This window comes from Mytilus galloprovincialis, chromosome 3 (assembly GCF_965363235.1).
Source record: "Mytilus galloprovincialis chromosome 3, xbMytGall1.hap1.1, whole genome shotgun sequence".
NCBI classification, from domain to species: domain Eukaryota; kingdom Metazoa; phylum Mollusca; class Bivalvia; order Mytilida; family Mytilidae; genus Mytilus; species Mytilus galloprovincialis.
Genome location: NC_134840.1, coordinates 87,345,556 through 87,372,730, shown reverse-complemented (window position 1 = coordinate 87,372,730; position 27,175 = coordinate 87,345,556). Strand labels below are relative to the sequence as shown.

Sequence of the window (27,175 nt, the reverse complement as noted above, 5' to 3'; positions counted from 1 at the left end):
ACCTGAAATTTGCACTATCATTTTCTATGTTCAGTGAACCATAAAATTGGGGTCAAAACTCTAATTTGGCATTTAAATTAGAAAGATCATATCATAGGGCACATGTATACTAAGTTTCAAGTTGATTGGACTTCAACTTCATCAAAAACTACCTTGACCAAAAACTTTAACCTGAAATTTGCACTATCATTTTCTATGTTCAGTGAACCGTAAAATTGGGGTCAAAACTCTAATTTGGCATTTAAATTAGAAAGATCATATCATAGGGCACATGTATACTAAGTTTCAAGTTGATTGGACTTCAACTTCATCAAAAACTACCTTGACCAAAAACTTTAACCTGAAATTTGCACTATCATTTTCTATGTTCAGTGAACCGTAAAATTGGGGTCAAAACTCTAATTTGGCATTTAAATTAGAAAGATCATATCATAGGGCACATGTATACTAAGTTTCAAGTTGATTGGACTTCAACTTCATCAAAAACTACCTTGACCAAAAACTTTAACCTGAAGCCAAAAACTTTAACCTGAAATTTGCACTATCATTTTCTATGTTCAGTGAACCGTAAAATTGGGGTCAAAACTCTAATTTGGCATTTAAATTAGAAAGATCATATCATAGGGCACATGTATACTAAGTTTCAAGTTGATTGGACTTCAACTTCATCAAAAACTACCTTGACCAAAAACTTTAACCTGAAGCCAAAAACTTTAACCTGAAATTTGCACTATCATTTTCTATGTTCAGTGAACCGTAAAATTGGGGTCAAAACTCTAATTTGGCATTTAAATTAGAAAGATCATATCATAGGGCACATGTATACTAAGTTTCAAGTTGATTGGACTTCAACTTCATCAAAAACTACCTTGACCAAAAACTTTAACCTGAAGCCAAAAACTTTAACCTGAAATTTGCACTATCATTTTCTATCAGTGAACCGTAAAATTGGGGTCAAAACTCTAATTTGGCATTTAAATTAGAAAGATCATATCATAAGGAACATGTGTACTAAGTTTCAAGTTGATTGGACTTCAACTTCATCAAAAACTACCTTGACCAAAAACTTTAACCTGAAGCGGGACAGACGGACGAACGAACAGACGAACGAACGAACGAACAGACGGACGAACGGACGCACAGACCAGAAAACATAATGCCCCTCTACTATCGTAGGTGGGGCATAAAAAAGTTCTTGTTGTAACAATCAATATATCCTAAAAGTTACAAATAAAAATAACAAAGAAAACAGCTTTTTTTTCAAATTATAACTTTAAACAAGAAATTCCTATTGAACAATTATTGTCAGCTGACTGGTCCTGATTCACACTGTAGTTGTTACATATCACAGGTCTCAGTATTCCCCCCACATGTCGCTCATGTACAACAAATAATATGTCTTTAATGTTTGAAATCTCCATGATACTTCATTGGTTCAACTTTCGATATGTAAACTACACTACAACTAATGATTCACTAACTGGCATACTTATTACACCTGTTATAATGGGTATACTCTTTCCTTCTTTTAAAACAAACACCTGTAATAATAGGTAAATAATGTACAAGTTATAGTAAAATTGGTGTTTGGTTAATTGATGAAATTAAAAGCAATAATTAATGCAGTTGTTTTCTAAAAACTTTAGATGAAAAATTTTATGCTTAAGGACATACAATACAGTTTTGATCCCACAATGATTTTTTATGACAATTTGCTCACGCTTTTTATCAACTTTGTCAAATCAAATGTTATAAAAAATATTATTTTTTATCGCACCGCAGGTAAATTATCACGTTGTGATTGGTTTAAAGCCGTCATGTGGTGACCCCCTATGAGACCGTAGGGGGTTTGTAAATTTCATAGGGGTTCATGACGCGTTAATGGTGACATCATCTATTAATGTTGTTGTGTTTCATTGTTTATTTTTCAACAAAACGCAGCAGAAAAAGTCTAGCGTACGATAAATTCGTTATACGGTTAACTACTGACCCACTACGGATCCATAGAGGGTGAATAAAATCCATTGGGGACTCGGACTCCTGCCTCATCCCCTATGGATTTCATTCACCCTCTATGGATCCGTAGGGGGTCAGTAGCGAACCATATAACTCATAATAAGGTGCTTTGAGAGATAAAAAGGACTGAAATTTAAACATTTGCCAACCAGATGCAGTGGTCCAACCCTGAACAGTTGGGGCAAGTGTGGACACAACATTCAAGCTTGATATAGCTCTGAAATTGGATTGTGATTAAGTAGTTGACACATCATTGGTTTCTGACACAGAATGAATGTGGTCTAATGAACTTAAAAAAAAAAAATTTTGCTATTGAGCAATACAAATGAATTTTAATCCCCTAAAAAAAAAATTTGTAAAAAAATTCTTTTTAATTTCTGAAATCTGAAATGAGAAAAATTTTACATACCTACACCTACCCACGTTGTGATTGGTTTAACGCCGTCACGTGGTGACCCCCTATAAAAGCTTATGGGGTTAGTAGATTTCATAGGGGGTTCATGACACGTTAATGGTGACGTCATCTATCGATGTTGTTGTGTTTTATTTTTCAACATAACGCAGCAGAAAAAGTCCAGCGTGCGATAAATTCGTTATTCGGTTAACTACTGACCCCCTACGGACCATAGAGGGTGAATAAAATCCATATGAATTTTACTAACCCTCTATGGATTCGTACGAGGTCAGTAGCGAACCATATAACTTATATATATATATATATATATATATATATATATATATATATATATATATATATATATATATATATATATATAACAGTGTTCTTTAAATTTGAATTGGATTACCTCCCCTTTACTGTTTTTAAATTTTCTAAATTGTCCTTTAACCAGAAAAACCCTTGTTTTCCCCCTTTTTTGTCCCTAATTGCTTGATGATTTGAACCATAACCCCTCCCCCACCAGAGAAAACCCATAACCATCCCTTTGTAGTATGGAAACTTGTGGTATAATTTCAGAGAGATTTATACACTTGAACACAAGTTATTGACTAAAAACTAAAAAAAACAAAGTTTATTTTGGCCCCTAATTCCTACACATTTTAGATAATAACCCCCAAAATCAATCCAAACCTTCTACCTGTGGTATTAAACATTGATGGTACAATTTCAGAGCAATTAAAATGCTTATACACAAGTTGATATCCTGAAAGTAGAAAAATGCTTGTTTTGGGCCCCTTTTGGGCCCCTAATTCCAAAACGGTAGGGACCATATGCCCAACCCCTACCTTTCTTTTGAGGTATTGAACCTTTTTATAAAATTTCATAGAGATCCATTTACTTAAACTAAAGTTATTGTTCGGACACTAAATGAGTCTTCGGACGATGATGCAGACATTGACGCAGACGACGACATCATACCATTTTACGAATGCAAAAAATACAAATTTCTTTCCTTTGGACAGGCATTTTTGTTTCAAAAGATAAGATCAGATAAACACAAATAGATTTTGTAAAACCATTTCCTTTCTCAAATCTATCAGTGATTTTTTTTCTGGAAATTGCTACAACTAATTTTTATACATAACAAAGCTATATATTATTTTAAAAAGTGGGGTCCATGTACTGGATTTCAGACAAATGATTAAAATCAGTTGAAGAACACATCTTTTCATGATATGTCACAGTTTGATTTCGTGAACAATAACATTTTACATTAGCAACATCACTATCTCACCTGTAACTGGTCCGAGAACACAGTTATTTCATAGTGCATTTGTTTTAGACAATAAATTCAAATTAAAAAAATCGCACCTGCTCTTTCTCAAAAAGATTTTTACAGTGCCGTGTACTACTAGTGGAACAAATAATATCAAAATTATAGAAACTTTTACCAGCTCTAACTCAAAATATTGACAATTTTGTGATAAGGGGGTTTAAAATTCTGTTTGACAGCTTCAGACGTACTAAAATTTGACCTTTTTTAACTGAATCAAATCACTACTTAACATAAAGATTCAGCACCCAATTTTTTTTAACATGCAATTTTATCCCACTACTTAATATTTTATGCATTAAATAAAAAGAAATTAATTGAGAAAGTGTATCAAAAAAAAAATTGCAAGTTATACACTGTTCACACTAGGGACTATATTCGTAGACAACGAAAACCAAAGGATGATAACTGTGTCCTTGGACCAACTGTATCATATGCCCATAAAAGTCAATTTAAACAATTTATGAGTCATGTACGACAGTTCCTGGGAAATACGTTTTCACCATTATATAGGGTTCTAGTTTATCACAATATCTAATATTGATAAATCAGTTAAAGTAATGGTTGTGTGAATAATGAATCGGTTAAAAATAGGAAACAAACCTTAACATTATCAGATATTCCTTTATCACTCTGACATTCAACAAATGTGTCGAAGGCATAGTTCAATCCTGGTACTAGCATAGGAACCTACAGATATAAATAAATCTATTATACTTACATAATAACTAGTAACTAAAACCACTCACATGAACATTCAAAAGCATAAATTCACTTATAAATTCTAAGTTTGAGAGCATACTTCTTATACACAGATATATACAGCCATGCAGCTAGAAATAAAGTCTTTTTAATATTATCAGCATGATTTTCTACAGATTCTGTCTTTGAATTAAATATTAGATTTATGCATCCCATTAAATAATGCTGTAATCTTGTAAAATAAATTGTATACAATCACATCTCTATCACATATATATTTTTTACTCAAGAAAATTGAAAGTACAGTTGAGCAGACTACTTCAATTTCTAGGAGAATGTCAAACTGCTTCATATGTGATGTACACATTTTTGGAAAATCATAGTGTCAAATTGGAATGAAATATTCTATGGATATGTATAATCCAAATCTTCTTTTATTCATATATCTTTAATGAAACTATTGTCATATTAAATTTTTCAATGCTTAACTTATATTAACTTATATCATTTATAGGAAACTATTTAGATTACCTGTAGATATGCTTTCTTGAACACATATAACTTTTCATCGTACTGGAATGTGATGATTAGGTTTGATGATGCTTGATTTAATGAAGTATTCTGTAAGTTTACTGTCAGCTTAAATGTTGGACCAATTCCTTGCACCTGAAAAAAATGTCAAAAAAGGATGAAATTAAGCCCTTAAAAAAATATTATTCTTGAGATTCATAATGAATACAAACACATGTATTTAATTTTCATTCTATCCATTACATGTTTATCATGTGTTTTATCTGCAATAAAAAAATCATACATGATTCTTTTCAAATATTTGAACCATGAAAATCAGTTTTAGATCATTACTGACAACTAATAGACAGACAATTCAGATCCTACATACATACAATGCATCTCCAGATGAGGCCATAGTTGTTTTTTTATTTGTTTTGTGTCCGCGTGCGGGTAGGTTTTCGGCCATATTGTGTCAAAAACAAACACAAACTTTTTTTGTTCGTCAGTAGAAAATCCGTATTTTCCGGGTTTTTCCAGCCGTGTTTTTGTGTATTCTTATATTCAAATCTATTTTGCGCTTTAAATAACAAGTACGCTCCTTATTTAAAGCGTTTAAGCGATCTTGACTTCGATACATGTGACAGCAGAAATGGCCAGTATAAATGTGCCGGCGAGCGAGATCGTTTGTGTTTCACTTTTCAAAGATAAAAGGATCGTTCTGGCTCCATATGCCTTTCCGCTCGCCGGCACAGAAACTTTTTCTCAGATCCTAGAGAGCCTTTACGTAGCCAGCATAAGAGACACGTTAAATACAAGATTCAATGAACCTATCACCATAGGGGATAAAACTCTGATAAAATGTTATGTTTCATCTAGCTCTAACGGGGAAAAAATTGAAATGAATACATCATTGTTTTCAATTAATAAAACATTTGAATGTATCAGAGCTTTTATTTAATATTAAGATTCACTAAATTTTATATTGAAAAGATCAACCAATTTCACTGTAAATGGTTCTTCCTTGGTACAGGTCTTACAGTAGGCGTTCCTTACTTGCTTGAAGCAAGAGTTACCTCCCATTTGCACAGTTATCTTATTTTATAATTGAAATAAATTTTTATACTTTTTTAAATGAAAAATAGTAGTTTTTGCAAATATTTCTAATAAATTTCTTTAAATGATATCTACTGTCTGATAAGATAGGATAAATTAGTATGTACATTTTTAATTCCACAAGATATTAAGATATAAAACATAATTTCATTAGTTTATTTTCTGAAAAAAAAAGTATGCAGAACAAAATATTAATATATTGCCAAAAAGTTTACATAAAGTATTCCAATTATAGGAAGATAACTCTGCAAATGGGAGATAATTCATGCTTAAAGCATTATTGATTTGATACAGGGAATTATTGATTATACATAGGTTTTAATACAACATGACACATCTCAGATCAAAACATGTCTCTTCTCAAAGGCTTCAGTATAAATGGGAAATGTTTGAAATACCAAGGCCATTTCTCAGAATATAGTCATATCAAGTTTGTACATTGCTATATTTCCTGTTTGTCATGTTTGCTCTTTCACTTAGATATGACAGTATTGATATAAAGTCACTGTTAATCAGTCCAGAACTTAAGCAGACTCTTGTGTTATTTTCTTTGTGTGTGTTTTTTTTCCTTGCTGTCTGGTAGGTTTTCTCAGAATCAGTTGACGCAAAACAAAGAAAAAAACAGACACGGCCTGAGGGAATGTCTGGCTGTGTTAAAGACCCATTGGTGGCCTTTGGCTGTTTTATGTTCTTTGGTCGGGTTGTTGTCTCTTTTGACACATTCCCCATTTCCATTCTCAATTTTAAATTAAGAATTGATTTATGTTGATCCATGCAATTTCCATTTCTTTCAAAATTCTAATATATATTGTTCAAAGAATAGAAAATCTTACTGTAAGCTATTGCTCACTTACATTAGCCCTGCTTTGATTATTCTGTAAACATGAAGCTATAAAATGTGTTTGATTAATTTATAAATTATCTGTAACAGAATTTTAATAAGCAATGAATTTGAAACGGCATCACATGATAAAGCATGATGACATGAAGTTTGATTACAATTTTCACAAAGCTATAATAAGTAGTTCCTATGTTTAATAACTTACTGTGGCATTTAGTTTAAGTGGCTCCATAGGGTCAGATGATATAGGGTTCATGCTATTTTCTAATGACTTGGCATATTCTCTAGCTGTATTCAATCTTAATAAGTATAAATCTCTCTGAAATGTTCTGTGCATTGCTGCAAATAAATAATCTATAAATTGACAAATGATCAATCAAACTTGAAATTGAAAAAATGATAAGAAAGATAAGAAGTCAAATTTTGCTGAATTAGTTAGTAGACTTTTTATAGGTGTGATTGCCCTTAAAACAATTAAATTTGTAAAGAAAAATGTAGAGCTAGTATAAAGGCTTTATAACTTTAATTCTAAAGTACAAAAAGCACTTACACACTGCATTTTCCCTCTCTCTCATTGTCTGATCTACAAATAGTTTAGTTTTCTTTGGAACATTTAGCTTTGTATTCTGTGCTGCTGGAGGTCCTGCTGATATATCTTTTTCTTCAAACGTTGCATTCCTCTTCAGGATCTTTATTAGTAAGCCTCCTCCTATAATGTAGAAAAAATCTTGTTAGCAAGCTATTAAGATCTCTGATTTTTCTTTGTAAAAAATATTTGTACACTTGTTTGTTAAATGATTTTATTTATAAGTTTAAAATTAATGTTTTTTTCTTGACTAAACCTTTCAAATCATGCATGTTTATTTCAATTGTGTTTTTGTATGGTTATCTCCATCTTTAAAGAAGGTAAGCTGATTCAAATAAATCTTCTATATTTAGTAAATGGATATATCTTTTTAAAGCCTGACGTCTGCTGCAGATGATTCTCTAAGTGTCACCTTTGTGGACACCAATTTATTTGGATTTAGGAAAAATTTATTTTCTTTGATACTTGAGTTTGTGATTTTGTCAAATTCTGCAAGCAAACGTTTAAGAAATTTGTATTTTGTTACTCTTTAAATAAGTGGTTAACCTTAGCTATACCCCTGAAATCCACAAAACTAGAGGCTCTAAAGAGCCTGTGTCGCTCACCTTGGTCTATGTGCATATTAAACAAAGGACACAAATGGATTCATGACAAAATTGTATTTTGGTGATGGTGATGTGTTTGAAGTTCTTACTTTACTGAACGTTCTTGCTTCTTACAATTATATCTATAATGAACTTTGCCCATTAGTAACAGAGAAAAATATTTGGTAAAAATTTACATAAATTTACCAAATTAATGAAAATTGTTAAAAATTGACTATAAAGGGCAATAACTCCTTAAGGGGTCAATTGACCATTTAGGTCATGTTGACTTATTTGTAGATCTTACTTTGATGAACATTATCGCTGTTTACAGTTTATCGCTATCTATAATAGTATTCAAGATAATAACCAAAAACAGCAAAATTTCTTTAAAATTACCAATTGGAGGGCAGCAACCCAACAACCGGTTGTCCAATTCATGTGAATATTTCAGGGCAGATATATATTGACTTGATTAACAATTTAACTCCGTGTCAGATTTCCTCTAAATGATTTGGTTTCAGAGTTATAAGCAAAAAACTACATTTTACCCCTGTTCTATTTTTAGCCGTGGTGGCCATCTTGGTTGGATGGCCAGGTCATCGGACACATTTTTCAAACAAAGTACCTGAAAGATGATTGTGGCCAAGTTTGAATTAATTTGGCCAAATAGTTTCAGAGGAGAAGATTTTTGTAAAAGATAACTAAGATTTACGAAAAATGGTTAAAAATTGACTATAAAGGGCAATAACTCCTAAAGGGGTCAACTGACCATTTCGGTCATGCTGACTTATTTGTAAATTTTACTTTGATGAACATTATTGCTGTTTACAGTTTATCTCTATCTATAATAATATTCAAGATAATAACCAAAAACAGCAATATTTCCTCAAAATTACCAATTCAGGGGCAGCAACCCAACTACGGGTTGACCGATTCATCTGAAAATTTCAGGGCAGATAGACCTTGACCTGATAAACATTTTTACTTCCTGTCAGATTTCCTCTAAATGTTTTAGTTTTTGAGTTAAAAGCCAAAAACTGCATTTTACCCCTATGTTCTTTTTTTAGCCGTGGCGGCCATCTTGGTTGGTTGACCGGGTCACGCCACACATTTTTTAAACTAGATACCCCAAAGATGATTGTGGCCAAGTTTGGATTAATTTGGCCCCGTAGTTTCAGAGGAGAAGATTTTTGTAAAAGATTACTTAGATTTATGAAAAATGGTTAAAAATTGACTATAAAGGGCAATAACTCCTAAAGGGGTCAACTGACCATTTCGGTCTTGTTGACTTATTTGTTAATCTAACTTTGCCGAACATTATTGCTGTTTACAGTTTATCTCTATCTATAATAATATTCAAGATAATAACCAAAAACAGCAAAATTTCCTTAAAATTACCAATTCAGGGGCAGCAACCCAACAACAGGTTGTCCGATTCATCTGAAAATTTTAGGGCAGATAGATCTTGACCTGATAAACATTTTTACCCCATGTTAGATTTCCTCTAAATGCTTTGGTTTTTGAGTTATAAGCCAAAAACTGCATTTTACCCCTATGTTCTATTTTTAGCCGTGGCGGCCATCTTGGTTGGTTGACCGGGTCACGTCACACATTTTTTAAACTAAATACCCCAATGATGATTGTGGCCAAGTTTGGTTCAATTTGGCCTAGTAGTTTCAGAGCAGAAGATTTTTGTAAAAGTAAACGACGACGGACGACGATGACGCCGGACGACGGACGCCGGACGCCAAGTGATGAGAAAAGCTCACCTGGCCCAAAGGGCCAGGTGAGCTAAAAAAGGAATGAAGCAATCTTTGAGTATTCAAAATGTTGTGTAGAAGATAACTGTATAAGAGTATGAAGGTAATTTTCACTAAACTTATTCCAGGACTATATTATTCACATAGTCTATTACAAAATGTATAGTAATCATTCGTCTTTTCTTCTCATATTCTACTAATGCATCCTTTCATAAAATCTACCAATGTAAAATTTGGAACTCAAATCTTTCAACTTTTGCATTATTTTTTGGTTATTTCGGAAGTATACTATATATTTTGAAATGAACAATATAAAACATTTGCTGCAATGTATATGAAATAAATGAGAAATAATGAATGTTTCATAGAGATAGGAAGCCACTTAATTCTTTACTCCATAATGACGCCTTTTCACGCCACCCCCTATACTCCATAATTATGCCTTTTGATGCCACCCCCTTTTACTCCATAATGAAGCCTTTTGACGCCACCCCTTTTTACTCAATAATGATGCCTTTTGAGGCCACCCCTTTACTCTTTAATGCACCTGTTGATGCCTCAGTTGAAAGATCTTGCCTACGAAAATCTGTATCAGACTTAATAAAATTTGTATCTAATATAAATAGTTGACACAACAAAAGTTTCTGACACAGAATGAATGTGGTCTAATGAACTTAAAAAAAACTTTCTTTGCTTTTGAGCAATACACTATGCTGTGGAATATAAATCCCTAAAAATAAATATTTGAAATCTGAAATGAGAACATCTTTGCTTAATAATTTGATCCATTACTCCCTTTAACCATCCATTTGTAGTATGGAAACTTGTTGTATAATTTCAGAGAGATTTATACACTTAAACATAAGTTATTGACTGGAAACTACAAAAATGCTAATTTGGGCCTCTTTTTTGCCCCTCACCAATTGAAACCCCCCTTGAAGAAAGAACCCCAAAACTCAATTCCAGCCTTTCCTTTGTAGTAAGAAACCATGTAGTATAATTTCAGAGAGATCCATACACTTAAACACAAGTTATTGTCTGTAAACTAGAAAAATGCTTCTTTTTGGCTCTTTTTTGGACCCTTATTATGTTCAGGGACATTAACCCCAAACTGACACCAAGCCTTTCCTTCATTATATTGAACCTTGTGGTACAATGTCAGAAAGATCCATACACTTAAACATAAGTTGTTGTCCTGAAACTTCAAAAATGCTTGTTTTTGACTCCTTTTTGGGCCCTTAATTTCTAAACTGTTTGCTCCATAACCCTTAAAATAAATCCCAACCTTCTACTTAATGATATGAACATTGTAGTACAATTTCAGAGTAATTGAAATACTTATACACAACTTATTGTCCTGAAACTAGATAAATGTATGTTATGGGCCCCTTTGGGCCCCTTATTCCTAAACCAATAGGACCATAACCCCCCAAAATCAATCCCAACCTTCCTTTTAAGGTTATAAACATTGTGTTAAAATTTATTGATTTCTATTTACTTATACCAAAGTTATTATCTGGAAACCATCTGTCTTAGGACAACACTGACGACGACAACGTGATACCAATATACAACCTTTGCGGTTGTATAAAGGATATTTATTCATGAGAATATCTGACTGGAATTTCATTGATGAAATATTTGTTTTGGCAATGCATTAATACTTTAAACCTAATAATTTTGTTTTATTGAAAAAATCCTATGCAAAGTATATGAAAAAAATCCATAAAGGAAGGGGTTAAGTTAAAGGCACTTAAAACAATCAACATCTAGAACCAGCATTAAATAAAGTCTAAATCAGCCTCTGAGTTCCTACCTCTTGTGGTCATTACTAATGTAGCGTCTTCTCTCCCAAATCTACCAAACTTCAGACCAGTAACAATGTCCTCTGTACTAATAACATTCACCAAATACTTCTCCTTGTACAGATGGACCTGACAGTTATTAAGAGCTAGGATGACACCTTTAAATCCTTTAGATGGATAATCCATTGTTTCCATTGTAGTAATACTAGCTGGTAACTTTACAGTCCAAACCTTCTTACCCTGTGCATAGACATACAGTTTCAATCTTAAAACAGCTTATTTTAAACAAATAATGCAAAAATATAAATAACATCTGTATAATCAAATTGCTTTTGATTTCACATTTATGGATTTAATAAACAACTGTCTAGCAAATATGTACTTAAAAGTTAGTAACTATGAAAGCACAAGAAAGTAGAATATATCTACTATCATTTGTTTAATTGTTTAAGCTTCAATGCCACTGAACCATTATATCAGTGGTTGTAGAATAAACAATTTTAACCATTCATGTGTTAACCTTTTTTGCTGGCAAGGAGCCAAATTCAGATACTCTTCATCTGAAGAAAATTTTAGAAGTTGAAATCAAAATTCTTTCATTGAAGCAGTACCTTTACCACAGGTCTACTTACATTTAAAATTTTCCAGTTTAACAAAAATATTAACTGTAAAATTAAACTGTGATGAAACTAACTTTGAAAAAATTCTTGATCAATGTGCAGATGTGTGACAACCTTCTTCAAAAAGAAAAACAGAAGACTTGTCAATGTTGTTTAATATTTATTTGCATTTGAACTTTTCTTTCTTAGTATAGAGTATTTAACTTAGCCACATGCTTGCTAAAAGTATGTCATTATGTGGTAATAGTAAGTATTTGATTTTTTTCAGTGAGAACGTGCTACATGCACTTTTTAAAAAAACGCACCCCTCTATTTTCAAATCCTAGATGAAACACTGAGTAATAACTTAAAAAGTATTGAAAAAGAAAAAGACAGCATCAATTATAATCAATCCTACCTTAGATGTGAAACAATGCATGGTTTCATCCATAGTTCCTACATATATTGTTTTGTTTATTCTCTCTAAGCCAACTGGCTGTGAGTTCAGCTCTATACAATGTTTTAGGTAGTCGGAACTTCCCCTACAAATACATCACATAAATACATATTATTCAAATTACCTGTTATTAATAAAAAGCATCAAAAAATTGTTCTGATAAAATACTGGACCATCATGACATTACTATATCAAGACTTCTCCAATTTTATAAAGGAAGATATTGTCACCAGTTTTTAACTAGATATTTTACACAACTGAAGATGAAACGAATTATAATGGAGAAGTTGTGAGAAAATGTGAGTAGCCTTTTATAGATGTACAGGAGAAAAAGATAAAAGTTTATTTAAATATATTTGTGTTATCCTTTATATTTTTTTTTATCATAATTAAGACATACATTATTCACAAATACTGTCTTCATAAAGGATCTGATGCAATAATGACCTTATTTGAAAGAAATTGAAACTTGGAAGTTTTTATTTAAGTTTTATATTTGTGTCATTTTAAAATTTGGAGTAAAAGAAAACAAACAAGAATGTGTCCATAGTACATGGATGTCCCACTTGCAATATCATTTTCTTTGTTCAATGGACCGTGAAATTGTGGTCAAAAGTCTAATTTTGCATTTAAACCAGAAAGATCATATCATAGGGAACATGTGTACTAAGTTTAAAGTTGATTGGACTTCAACATCATCAAAAACTACCTTGACCAAAAACTTTAACCTGAATATTGCACTATTATTTTCTATGTTCAGTGGACCGTAAATCTGGGTCATAAATCTAATTTCAACTTCAACTTCATCAAAAACTACTTTGACAAAAAACTTTATCCTGAAACAGGACAGACAGACAGAAAGACAAACGAACGCACAGACCAGAAAACATAATGCCCCTCTACTATCGTAAGTGGGGCATAAAAATATGTTGTTTACAATCCCTGTACAACACATTAAAATGTCTTTTCCATGTCATGGAAAAGTTCCTTTTACACACATTCATGAAAAAAATCATCTTTTTTTGGTCAATTTTTTAATAGTTTTTATACATGCAAGTAAAAGGCACATACAAGAACCAACTAAATAATTTACCACAATGTTTGTCAATAGGAACAACACTCCTCATATTATAATCTTACTATTGGATGGTGGAAATCATTAGAATTTATTGTATTTAGGTATATGGCAAATACTCGTGGATAATATAGTCTAATGTAGAACTATTTAAACTGTTTTGAACAGTGACTCTTATTCAATAGTATTAATGATTTTTTAAGAGATACTTTATGATATATATATAGGACTGAAAAATATATTAACCCAATGATAGAAAAATTTAAAACAAAAGTCTATTTCAATTTATATTATTAAAACATTTATTAAACTCAAAACTTGGATGCACACCAATACCTACTGAAATGGACAGGTATCAAAGATACATATGAATGCTCAATTTTAAACTCCAATTTGTCTGAACAGCATGTACAAAGTTGATTGAAATGCATTTCCTGATCCAACCTGAATGGATAATATCATGGTACTTAAAACTGTAGCTAAGATTTTTCAATGAAATATGATGGCTGTAAGCTAAGTGAGCTAAGAGGTTAATGAAGCATTGACATAATTTACATACTTAGTAGTTTGATGGTATGTACCAGCCTCTCATAATCTCATTGGTATATTTTGAGAGAAAAAAGATCATTTAAGTAAGAGAAGATTATACATATATGTAGTTTCTCAAGACACACAGTATAACTATAAAGAAATAGTATGACCAGTACAAACATAAGTAAATGTATAAAGTTGAGAGAAACACACAAAACAGAAGTTTTATCTTTTTTATAGAAAATTAATCAAAGAACATCAACTAATAAGTATTTTATGTAAGACAAATGATATACTCTACAAGGTTTTTGTTAACAGAAGTTAACAGTGTTAAATCAATGTACTTTGTATGAAATTTACCTCTTCAAATTATAATCGCTACAAATAAATATTTATCATCAAAGCAAGGTTAAAGGGTTACAAATTATCACAGAAAAAACAAGACATACCAAGCTTCTGTATATATGATGGCAATAATAAAATGCAATATCATATGTTTTCTATTTATTCATATCTGTCAGTAAACTATCAACTATCAAAGATTATTAGTTGTCAACTTTTGTCAACTTTTGATATTTTGCTTAATTAATTCAAAATCACATAACTAGTTGATGGAAGGTGTTGCAATGGAATGAAAAAGGAGTCTGTGTCAAAAGATATTATTTCTAAGGAAGGTATTATGTACAGTGCAATGTTGATATTGGCAGGAAATAAAATTAACTTTCAACACAAATATTATTTTATAAAAAAAAAATAAACATATGCTTTACTGATGTATTGATTCATTACATTACATTTTTTGTTTTGTTTTTTTCTTTTAAATATGCCTTATCTTCTGTCTATCATATTACTTCAATAGCCATAAACCAGAAAGGCAAATTATCTATTTTTCCATTATTTTCAAAACACTTTCCAGAAGCAATTTTATTCATTTTAACAGTAACTGTCAACAAAATGGCTAAAATAGAAGGTTGAGATATCTTTTTCAAGCAATGAGATATAAAACATTTGGCTTACCTTTTGAGGGTGTATATACAACCATTTCTACAAGCTACAACAATTCTGTATTCTACATCATATAAACCAGTCACACTAAGGAACACAGGTACACTGGGTAGATCAATCTGTATTTATATATAAGTACTAGTAAATGTGATAATTTATCCCTGCATTAAGATGTAGGACAAGAAATAATATATTTTTCTGTACATCCTCTGGTAGTTTTGATAGAATTAAACCTTTTGTTTGTGTTACAGGTGTGTAGTCTACACCAACAATACAATACTAGCACCTATATAAAACGTACATATTCATGATTTATTTACATTAAAATAGTTTTAAAGTTTAAAGTTTGAGGCTTGCCAAGCTTTTTTAATAATTAAAATTTAACTGCTGAGTCTTGAGAATGGAGAAATATTGTAATTCATGAATTATAGTGGTGGAATCTGTTCCTCTAATGATTTTAATCCTTCCTCATCAAAGATTTGTAGAAAGTTGCATTCTTTATATATAAGGTCATCAGACATGGTTGCCTTTTTAACATGACGTCACAACAGAAAATTCAGAAGAATTCAAGAAAATTTAACATTGTAATTGAGTTTCAACCAATCATATGCTGAGAACAGATATTTCTCTAGTGATGAGAATTTTTTTTTCAGACCACTCAAGAAATGTGAAAATAGCACAAAAATTTGAGATTTTGTTTACTGTCTCAATATTATTTAAGGCTTACTGTAGTAAGGACTGTGAAAGCTTCAGGATCCAGTACATATATTGATTTACTTTCGGTACCTATAACTAAACAACTAATGGCATCTTCATCTGCTAAAGATTTCTTCATTGTAGCTAAACATGTAATAACTGTCTGGAAAACAAATTACAATAGATTGTATTTATACATTTCAGTAAGATAATGTAGTCTTCAAGAGTTTAAAAATCTTTTTTTTTGAAAGAAGACAGTAAACTAGCTGAATAGTGTTTGTTTTAAAATTGTAATACATATTTGAGCTGATTTTCTTAAGTAATTGAGACTCTCCTACAAAATTCTGATTTTCCAAATAATGGGGATGTGAGATGTGTATCAATGAGATAACAACCCCAAAAAACAAATACCCTAAATGATAAATAAACAAACAAAAAATGGTAAAGCAGTTGCTGTTCTCATTACAGAAACTCTGAACATATAGCTTAAGGATGTACTTAGGTGAGGTAAGTGAAAATGAATAAATCAAGAATTTAAAATTGATACCTTTTCGAGGTATTTGAGATTTAAAATATGGCAGGAAAAAGCTGACTCGGACTTTTACCTTATGTTTGCATTGGTATTATTGGGGTCCCAAAACAACAGAAAGAAAATTAAGAATCTTCTAGAATTTTGGTAAATGACCTTTCATGAGCTGTTTAGTCTTATATGAAAAAATAAATGGGTGTTATGGGGCAAAATAATTTACCTTGTTTTGTATTGAAAAACACCAAGGAGTCTGAAAATTTGACATGAATTCCAAAACCTAACCTAAGTACATCCTTAATACAAACCGATAAATAACGGAAATCTAATGAAATTTCATATTTAAATTTGCAATCAGTAAAATCTTGACAATAAAACATTTACATATATTTAAAGATCTCAAGAGTTAACTTACTTTTTTTTTAAATGATGGTATGTTTATTATCTAACCTGTGGTAGTTTTTATCTTCATTTGTTTGCAATAAGAACATAATGAGCTTCACAAACTGTGTGTTGGAGAACTCTTTTTTGTGTGTTGGTTTGCCATGGCACTGACATTTACTCTAAATCATCACATTTATACCTATAAACACTCTGTTGTTGAATGAGCAAAGTAAAAAAAATTTTGATCACCAGATAGGATTGAATCTTTTGACTTGATTTCTGTTAATATACTCTGATAATGCACAAAGCAAGACCAATAAAACTTTCATCAGCATTTTCCAAAACAGATATCAGATCAGTCATCAGTTGTTCGAACTTGGAAAATTTTGTATTATAACATAGAAAAACTTGACAAGTGTGATACCTGTCTTCTAAGAGGTGTATGTTTATACATGTTGGAAAAAGCTTCACAATCAGGAACATCTTGTAGCTGGAGAAATCGTAAGGATCTTACAGTCAAAACAGCACCTTCAGCTCTACAAAAAATTATGTTTATTTGAAACATAAAAAAATAAATATTTAAAATATGTAAACAAGTTTTCTTTATGTATTCAATGACTTTTTGAAAATAGAAAAAAAACATACTGGTCATACCCCTTTCTGCACAATCTTTTACACACTTATTTCGAAAAACAATACAATAAATGAAATCCATTTTTATTGATTACTTATGTTGCAGTCAATATATGAGCACCATGAGCACAATATTAACTATCTGAGAACATAAATTACCTCCCCTTTCCATTTTAACCATTGATTCATTTACCTTGTTTAATCAAAGAGCTGAATAGCTCTGAGGGGAAAGACGGCCCTTGTTTCTATCTAATTAATTTTTTTTTGGAAAAGGGGGGGGGGGGGGTATCTTTTGATAGTCTTCATATAAAGAATGATAAAAGAGAACAGCTAGAACATGCAGAAAGGTTGACAATATTGAAATCAATTGTTGTTTATGTAATTTCATTTCCGTAGTTTAGGATTCAATTTGGACCAATGGAAGAGATCTGCATCTTCTAAATCTAAACATTTGATTAAAGTTGATAGTTAATTATCTAAAATTCAACTGAATTCTGTCATTTCAAAACAACTACAATATTTTTTGAAATCTTGATTGTTTACCACTGAACTGCAGGCTAGGGCCATTTTCCATTTTTTGTGACAGTACTCTTGGATTTTTAATTTTTTTCTTAAGAAAGTGTGGACTGAAAAATCTATTCAGTTTTAAATTTCCATTGATTAAGTTCCCAGTTACAACTCTCATCACAGGGAAACAGGTACTAATAAAAAACAATATGATTGATGTAAACTGTGTGAAGCTTGTTTCCAAATCCTAAATTTGAAATATTTGTAAATTTCATGAATAAATAGGTTGGAACTACAAAATGCAACATTTTTTTTTTTTTTTTTTACCATTACAATGATTATGTTGGTACACAAAATATTAGTTTTAATGGAAGACTACATACAAATCCAATGAAATGTCACATTTTAAGTGTTTAAATACATTAACTTTTATTTTAGTGGATAATTACTCATCAGTTGAGGTGTTCCTGAATTGGAGGAAGATTCTCAAAACAGAATTTTTACAGAAAAAAATCGTTTCTCTCCCCTATCTCATGTAACCCCACGATCTTTGTTTATTTTGAAAGTTGCTGACCTACAAATTAAAGTATTGCATGTTAATGTTTGAATCATCTACAGCAAACAATATTATGTTTAGATTTAGCAAAAACCAATTTGTAATTAGTGCACGATCTCTGGGAATGATTTAAATAACCAGTGAAGGATATCCCTGCTTCTGGTGGCATTCCAAGAAAGACGTCACTATAAAATACAATGTAGGTTGGATCAAGGATCCGGAAATTTTTTCACCTAATTTCGGTCATTTTCATACAACTTAAAAGTTGATGCCCCTTTTCAAAAAATGATTGTCAAAATCACATTACTGCATGAGACTCATTATGAGTATGCTCATACTCGATCGTCATGTTCGTAGCATCAACAAACTTGTTTCACTGTTGCATCGCATTTACTTCATGATTTGTCCTACCATTTTCCAAAAATCGTTCAAGAGCAATTAAGGGAAGGCAACAGTTTATAAATAAAATGATTTTAATGACTCAAAACGATAATATTCTCAGTTATTGCTTACGTTTCCTTTGATTCTGAAGTCAAAATTCAAACCGGATGTACTGCGACAATACTAAAACGAACAATTCCGGACTCATTTCCGGGATTAGTTTTGTTTATCCAAATCACAAGAAATCATCGGCTTTTTAATATTTTACCTTTAATAGTGTAAGAATATTAATTAAAATAGTTGCACTAGCTTTATTTAGGATGAAATTATTTTATATTTACAATTAATTGTCTAAATCTGTGGAAGAGAATTTCAAACATGCGTATTACATAGTAAACAAAGCACGTGTGTTAGAAGTAAAAAAATTTTTTTTTCTATGAAATTAAACCAAGTTTTAATTTAATTTTAAATCATAATTGACAGTTGTCTGACCTGTTGAGTAATTAAATAATGAAGCCAGTTGGTATGGAATTTTTATTTCTTTATAATAATAGTTTGGAGCTTGTGATTAATTGCCAGGTGTGAATTAAAAACACAGGTAAAGAGATTAGCAATCATTAGCCAATAGCTCCCCGAGGCATTAATATAGTTATTAGGAGGGCCCTCAGGATTATAACACTTTAATGAAGTGGCAGTTTAATTACAGGAAGTCGATAACAGAACAAAAATATGTTCAAAATGGCGATTTTGAAAGTCGATCTCAACGAAATGACCGAAATTATTACAGTTGAAAAATAAAATTTGACCTAAATCCCAATTAAAAGTTTAGGACATTATAGTTTCAGTTTAGGACATGACTGGCAAATATGACCGTTTCCGGACCCTTGGGTTGGATATATTTAGAATATCTCGTCATACTGATTTTTCTGAATTGTAAAAGAAACGTAAATAGTGTAAAGGAGAGCTCATGATACAATAATTTCGTTAGAAACAGAAGGGAAATGTGTAAAAAAGTGTTTAAAGTCAAACTATTCATTTCTGGGTCTCCTTCTCTTCAATCTAAGTAAGATTTGTTGGGGGTTTTTCCACAATATAAAAACAAAATGAATGATGTGAGGGAATGTCACTCTGGTCAACCCCATAGGGGATTGACGGCTTGAAGCCGTCTTTCCCCAAAAACAATACCCAATATCTATGTTTGATATAATAATTCTGAATATGTCATGTGAATATATCACTAAGGACCTTCGCATCTCAACTAGATGAGTCCAGCACTTATATTATTTTTCACTTAATTTAATATAGATTATTAAATTGTTACACTTATTTCAATGTATCAACAAACTATACATTACCTCATGCCTTCTAACATTTCTCTAAGAACAAAAATATTTATCTTTTCCTGAAATGAAAAATCATAGTTTATGTAAAATATATCATGTAAGTATTTGTTTCTTATTCAGACTCATTTTAGTATTAATGTTTACCAAAATATTTTGACACCAGAAATACAATTCTTGTTAGATTACTTCCTGGGCAAGCGTTGTTCTTTTTTTTCTTATCATGTTTGAGTCAATTAGTCCTGAATGAAATAAAGGAGTAAGTTCGGTAAGTGCCATATTTGGCCCCAATTATAAAGTTCATGGTTACAAGACAATAATTGTTTTAAGTTGCCTTAAAGACATGTGAAAACGTTAAACAGAGCTGTTTTTGTCAAAGTTTAATTCTTACACAACGATTTTTACATTCCAAAACGGTCAAGATAAGGGATTTTGGTGAAATTTGACAAAATCAGCGGGATTTCAACCAAATAAAGGACCAGGAAACATAGAGTGCAGGCGTCGACAAGCTTAATATTCAAATAAGACATGTTTAATATCTTCACAAACACTATTTTAAAAGATCTTTGTTGTCGACGTATGCGCTCTATGTTTCCTGTCAAATAATCTTTGGAAATTTACCCATTTTCATTGAATTTTTCGTGAAAAATCAATATGAGTACAACTTGTGACGTCATAATGAAACGCAGAAACGTAAAATTTTAAACAAAATGGCTTATATCCTATCTAGTCAATGTATTAGCTATAATTTATCGTGATATTGGTCAATAAATCCGAATTTGAAATTTACGCTAAAAAAGTGGGCCATTTTAGGACCTTATCGAACATACTCCTTTCATATACATGATTTAAAATTTTAACACTGTGATCCCAAAATATGCATATTATATTTATTACCTGATGTCAAGCACCCTTTGATCAATCATTAATTTTGCAAAATTGAAAAACAAATTGAAATACAACTGTGACGTTAAATTGTGGATTCTTTAAATAAAATTTCCTTGATGATGTTGGAAGTTTTTAAAGACCTTTACTGGCTATACAGCCCTTGCACGGTCAGTAATACTACTTAATTAATTTCTTTTTGAAAGATTTTGTGCTTTTTACCTCTTTCACTTGGTTCCAGAGGTCTAATTCTACAGGATTGACATCTAGAGTTGGCAAGGTAAACTTGAAATATGGATGTAGATTCTTGTAAATATAAATGTAGGGTCCTGAGGCTACTGCTACAGCTGTAATATATATCAAGGGTCTTAAGTATATAACACAATGACAAAGTATATCAAGTCTAAACACTTAACATCTTTATATGTAAGCAATATTGAAATATTAAATTTCATAATGCCTGTTCCCTAGTACTGGTATATCTTTTCGTTTTATTTTTTGTTGCAAAAAATAATATGTTTAAGAAGGTTGTGTAATACTGTGGTACATTTTGTACTTCTGAATGAAAGAGATTAAAAACTAAACATTTTTCAATCTATGTGAATTTATCCTTTATCAACAGAGAGGTGAAAGATACCAAAGGAATATTTAAGTTGAAAACCAACTGACGAACCATGGTAAAATTTAATAAACAGCTGCGCCATGAGCGCATGATACGCCCGACGTCTTATGTGGAAGTCTTATGCAATAATCATAACTAGTTTATGAGAAAGTTTTAAGCAATAACCATATATTGTTTTAGAGACACGGCGGGACATGTGAAACCCCCCACCCTGTTTTTTTTACAAAAGCTAAATATTACCAAAATAAAATTTTGAATCAAAACCAAAAAGTATACAGATCTTTAGATTAATATATCAAAGAAGTGTGTAAAGTTTTAAGCAATAATCATAACTTATTTTTGAGATACGGCGCGACATGTAAAAAAACCTCCCCTGTTTTACAAAATACTCAACAACTATATTAAGTTTCATGAAATTTGGATAAGTCGTTCTCAAGTTAATTACGGTGCGACATGTTTACGCCGGACAGACGGACGGACAGACAGACGGACGGACACCGGACATTTGTAAACCATGATACGTCCCGTCAAAATTTTGACGGGCGTATAAAAACAATCAACGGTGCACAATATACAATATAGAAAAATAAAGATTGGCTTATTTTACATGAATATCAGCAGTGTCATGAGGTATTTTAATCTTTCGATGGACAATCTGTATTGTATTATGTACCTGGAGTTCTTGGTTCATTCACATCCATATAAAATGTCACAACACCAGTGGGTAAATCTATAATCGCATTTTCACTCATCACATTTGTGCCTGTAAATAAAAAAATACCAACTTTTATACAAAGGAGGTTTTATTCAGGTCAGAGCACAAGCCATGCTGTAATAATTTCTATTGGGTTTTTCTATTGATTTGTTTTTATGAATATTTTCTCCATTTCTTTATCTTATTGTTTTTGCATACACATGTATATTAGTGTTTGACTTAGTATTTCACTTGCACCACAAGATCCTCTCTTCCTGTACAGTTCTATTTGTGACATCACTTTATGCCGTCTTTATTATTTCTTACTGATCATATCTGTTACCATACATGTATTACTTTTCTCAGCTCTAAGCCCCTTTATAAATTTGCAGTTCACAGCTTTGAGGTGTCAAGTACATTGATCAGGTGACGACATAATCTACATATTAAATAGAAATATATCATCCACATTGTTACAATAACATTTCATACTCTAAATTATCCTATTCAAAGAATGGAATTTTCAAGAAAATATGAAGAACCTGTTACCTTTATAAACTTTCAATTTCATGTCATATGATCCAGTTCCCAAATCAGCAATAACAAGTTTCCAATCCCCATCAGCTTGTATATCTGATAATGCAACACATTGTGTTAAGGTATATAGAGATGCCACTGGATCATAGTAAGCATTCAACCACTTCTCACTTCCCTGACTAAAAGGAAAATATGAATGTAATTATAAGGAAATTCAAGTTTATCATTTTTTAATTATTAGAGAAAAGAAAACACATATCAAAGTAATTCAAAACTCTATAATACATGTAACAGATCATCATCTAACCATTCATCTGCAATATTGGTTGGCAATAATTTTAAATGCAGACACAGTACTGTAACGAAATGGTGGTCCCTTAGAATGGAACTTGTTGTCCCTAAAATTGTGTGATGACAGTTGATGTTGTTAAAACCTTACCATTAATTGACTGTTCCTATTATATATTTCTTGCGTAACAATGTTTGTTAACTTTTTATTATTCTTGTCTATGTTTTTACAATCGGAACAGCTGTGAATTGTTTACTTTCAATGACGTACAACACAATGACGTCATAACCTATTTTTGTTATGATGTCGGCTCTGGATTTGGTAATTTAGGTAAATGGTAAGCCAAAATGGTAAATGGTAAACCTTATTGGTAAATGGTAAACCTTATCGGTAAATGGTAAACCTTGCACTTTCACATTTTGACTGAACAATTTGTTCAATATTCTGACCAGTTGAACAATTTGATTTTATAAAACAAATTGCAATTTGGTCAAAATTTTGAATGAGTTGCAATTGGTGGATAGCAACACTAACAGTCAAGTCACTGTATTGATAATTAGAGACAGCATGGTTGACACTAACCAAATTATCAGATGGTCTAATCTTTCTGTATATCGTCTCGAAAGGACTATACATAAATTCATGACAAAACTTATTCTGTGCATTTTTAAATTACGATAATGATATATTTTTTTCACTAAAATTTCATTACAAAAAGTGCTTCTATCTACATTTTAATATGGGGACGAAATTTTCATTGTACTAATGAACTCAAAATCGTTCAATTTTTTTGAATTCCCGCATCTGCATAGAAATCTACAATGTTCTTCCTTTTTCCGGTCTCGTTTGTATGAAACTTTGAGTAAAATATATATTTATCAGTCTAGTCATACCTGCCAACTTTCAAGATTTAGGTGTGTACTACACGATTTTGACCCTGTCCCGATTACCAGGGTTCTCACTAAGGTGAGTCCATGAGTCCTGGACTGGTCAAAATCTGTCTGGACTCACCATTTTCAAAACTGATGAGTCCACAGATGCATCAAGATTGAAATATTGAATATAAACTGAACACAGTTAAACACAAGTATCATCATTTTATAGCAAAAGTTTAAAAGTGATCTGAATTTCATGTCATTTCATTGCTCTATTAGGATATGGAGACTATAATATTACATTATATTGCAATAAATCATTTTCTTCTAGCTGTTGGACTCATCATGGCCAAAAATGACAAGTCCCTGGACTCGCCACCAAAAATCCTTAGCGAGAACCCTGATTACACGATCGTGAAAATAGCCAAAAAACATGATTTTAGTAAAATTTACACGAAAAATATTTTTGTTCCCGATTTTGAACTTTTGAAAGTTTTCCCAAGGGAGACAAATCGTGTCTGACAAATTTCATCCAATCAAAATTTAGTGATCATGCATTCACCAGTTGATTAATGTCGGCATAGTAAACAATCAAAGAATCGAAATTTTGAGTTTTTTTTTTTTTAGCTTGGGTGTTAAATTTATAAAAATTGGAATCATGATGGGCGAGTTATCACTTGGAAAATAGTTCTGTCACCGCCTAAGAAAAAAAAGCGTGTTGCTTTGTGCAAATACATAAAATGTACTTAGAGAAATGGGAGAATGATGTCAAGTACAGGGGCTGGTTGTCTAAATCAACGTTAGGATTGTCACATACCTTTTGTAAAGTTTGCAACAGAGACTTCAAAGTTGACCACGGTGGCCTTAATGATGTCTCCAAACATTCTAGTACTGCTTGTGATATTGATCTATATAATATATGAGGGTTTGGATGGGGTTAAATGATTAAAGAATATAATGCCCTTAAAAAATGAAGATAAGGGAATAACGGGCCAAAAAAAATGAAAATTGGAGAAATGTGTGGTCAAATTTTTTGAAGATTAGAGAAAAAAGAGGTTAATTTTTTGAGGATTAGAGGGAAAAGGGGTGAAAATTAAATGTTTACAGAACAACAGACCCCCCCCCCCCCCCCATTCCAGACCCTCATATATTGTTGTTTTTTTTGTTATTAAATTATTAAAATTATTACTTTTTTTTTATTTCTTGACAATGTATCAGACAAACATGAAGTCATCTTACTGGTGTTTATCTCATTGACTCAACAAAAAGAATACAACAACCAAACAATTTAAAAAAAGATAGGTTATAATAGCATTTTCAACTATCACCCCCCAAGAAAGAAGTATGTCAGACACTTTTAGGAGCCAAATCATCACACAAAAAAATGCCGCGAAAAATTCTACCCTCAAAAATGCTGCAGCGCACAAAAACCCCCATGGCCATTTTCAAAAGTTGGCAGGTATGTCTAGTATAAAATAGGAAGGAACGCGCAATACCAATTTCATTTTTAATAATTCCTTGATATGAAAAAACGCTACCTGATGATACATTGCATACGACGTCATAACTTAAATCCCTAACAACAGAACCAAAATCGGAAACGTTACGGTATTTCCGTTTAATTTTTTTAACAAATATTTAAGTTACAAAAAAATTATTCATACAGACTTTGTCCTCATTTACAGGTAATGCCTGCCTCATATTAAAACAAATTAATCGCTAACCGACATAGGCTCTTAAGGCAAACTTTGCATTATTTTATTGTATACATGTTTGTATGTCATTTTGTGAAGTACATGTATGCTTTTCACAGTCATGGGACTTACTGAAATAAGTGATTTATAAATCACTTAATTAAGTAGCAAATTTGAAATTTTGTCATAAATTGTGTTTTGTAGTTTTACTAAAATTTTAAACACATAGGTTTAGATAATATCTTTTCATTAGTAAAATTGAAAAAAATGAACTTTTTGCTTCTTTTAAGTAGCAAGGTTTATGCCTTTGATGCTATCATTTAGCTGTAAATTCTATTTTATTGGAAAAAATGCTATAATAATGGCTTAACTTAAAGAACTGATACTTTCTTAACAGATTTTTCCCAGCAGTGGGAGTATTTTTCCTGTAAAGTTCAATGTTTCATCTCTCAGATTATGTAATAAAATTCTACTGTTCGCGATAAAAATTTCACTGTTTCGGGGGTGTTGAAATTAGTGGGGGTTATTAGAATAATGATACTTAAAGAAGTGATTTTTGGAAGGAAATTGAGGTATGATACTTAAACAAGTGATTTTTATGTCATGATCCTAGATTCAGTACAAGGTCATCACCTGAAATGACCTGGTCATCCTAGACAACACAGATGTTGGTTCTGATAAGTTTAGAAACATAATTAGTCCCTGGATCATTAGTATTCTATATTTAAAACTACAATAAAATTAAATCACTTAGTCTAGTGATAAATTTGTACTACTTAAATAGGTGATTATTAAAGAAAGACAAATCTTACTTTCAACCTTTATGAACATAATGTTACTTAAATCAGTGATTTAGAAAATCACTCATTTAAGTAAGTCCCCTGACTGTTTCAGTTGTTTTAGTTGCATCGTGTCAAAAAGCGTAAAAACACCATTTACTATCATCATCATTAAAAAATGTATCACTTGTAAACATGGTAAATGATAGTCCAAATAATTATGACGTCTGGCCAGACGTCATAATTATTTGGACTAGGTAAATGCAATATTTTTTCTGCCGTGCGATGATTTCATATTTTTAAAAATTAATTCACAAAAATGTGTTAAACCTTATTTGGTCTACTGTAGGAGGGTCCTGCTTTTCGTCAACAGTTGACATTCTGTAAGGCTTTACAAAAAATCAAAGGCAAGTTGTTGTTGTGAATGTAAACATTCTTGTGATTCCGGAAGTAG

At 31.4% G+C, this 27,175-nt stretch overlaps 1 protein-coding gene across 2 annotated transcripts; it reads right to left on the bottom strand.

Moving 5' to 3' along the window:
- Nucleotides 1–1,192: 1,192 nt before the first annotated feature.
- Nucleotides 1,193–27,175, bottom strand: LOC143069283 (BBSome complex member BBS1-like). Of its 2 annotated transcripts, XM_076243838.1 has the most exons (16): nt 27,052–27,175; nt 23,097–23,263; nt 22,527–22,616; nt 21,454–21,578; nt 20,362–20,408; nt 17,354–17,465; nt 16,051–16,182; nt 15,336–15,442; nt 14,679–14,696; nt 12,674–12,797; nt 11,668–11,896; nt 7,469–7,627; nt 7,124–7,257; nt 4,983–5,117; nt 4,353–4,439; nt 1,193–1,541 (listed from the first exon to the last, which is right to left on the bottom strand). In XM_076243838.1, the coding sequence occupies exons 1-16, from the start codon at nt 27,099–27,101 to the stop codon at nt 1,455–1,457; spliced, it is 1,803 nt and encodes a 600-aa protein (XP_076099953.1). In that variant the 5' UTR covers nt 27,102–27,175; the 3' UTR covers nt 1,193–1,454. The 2 variants fall into 2 exon arrangements, with proteins under 2 accessions (XP_076099953.1, XP_076099954.1); XM_076243839.1 differs by lacking the exon at nt 14,679–14,696.

Coding starts and splice junctions, on each gene's coding strand:
- LOC143069283 (XM_076243838.1), bottom strand. CDS start 27,101: ATGTCAACTGTTGACGAAAAGCAGGACCCTCCTACAGTAGACCAAATA. Junction 22,617..23,096: donor GAAATTGAAAGTTTATAAAG/GTAACAGGTTCT, acceptor TTTTATTTACAG/GCACAAATGTGATGAGTGAA. Junction 7,628..11,667: donor ATTAGTAATGACCACAAGAG/GTAGGAACTCAG, acceptor TCTACATTATAG/GAGGAGGCTTACTAATAAAG.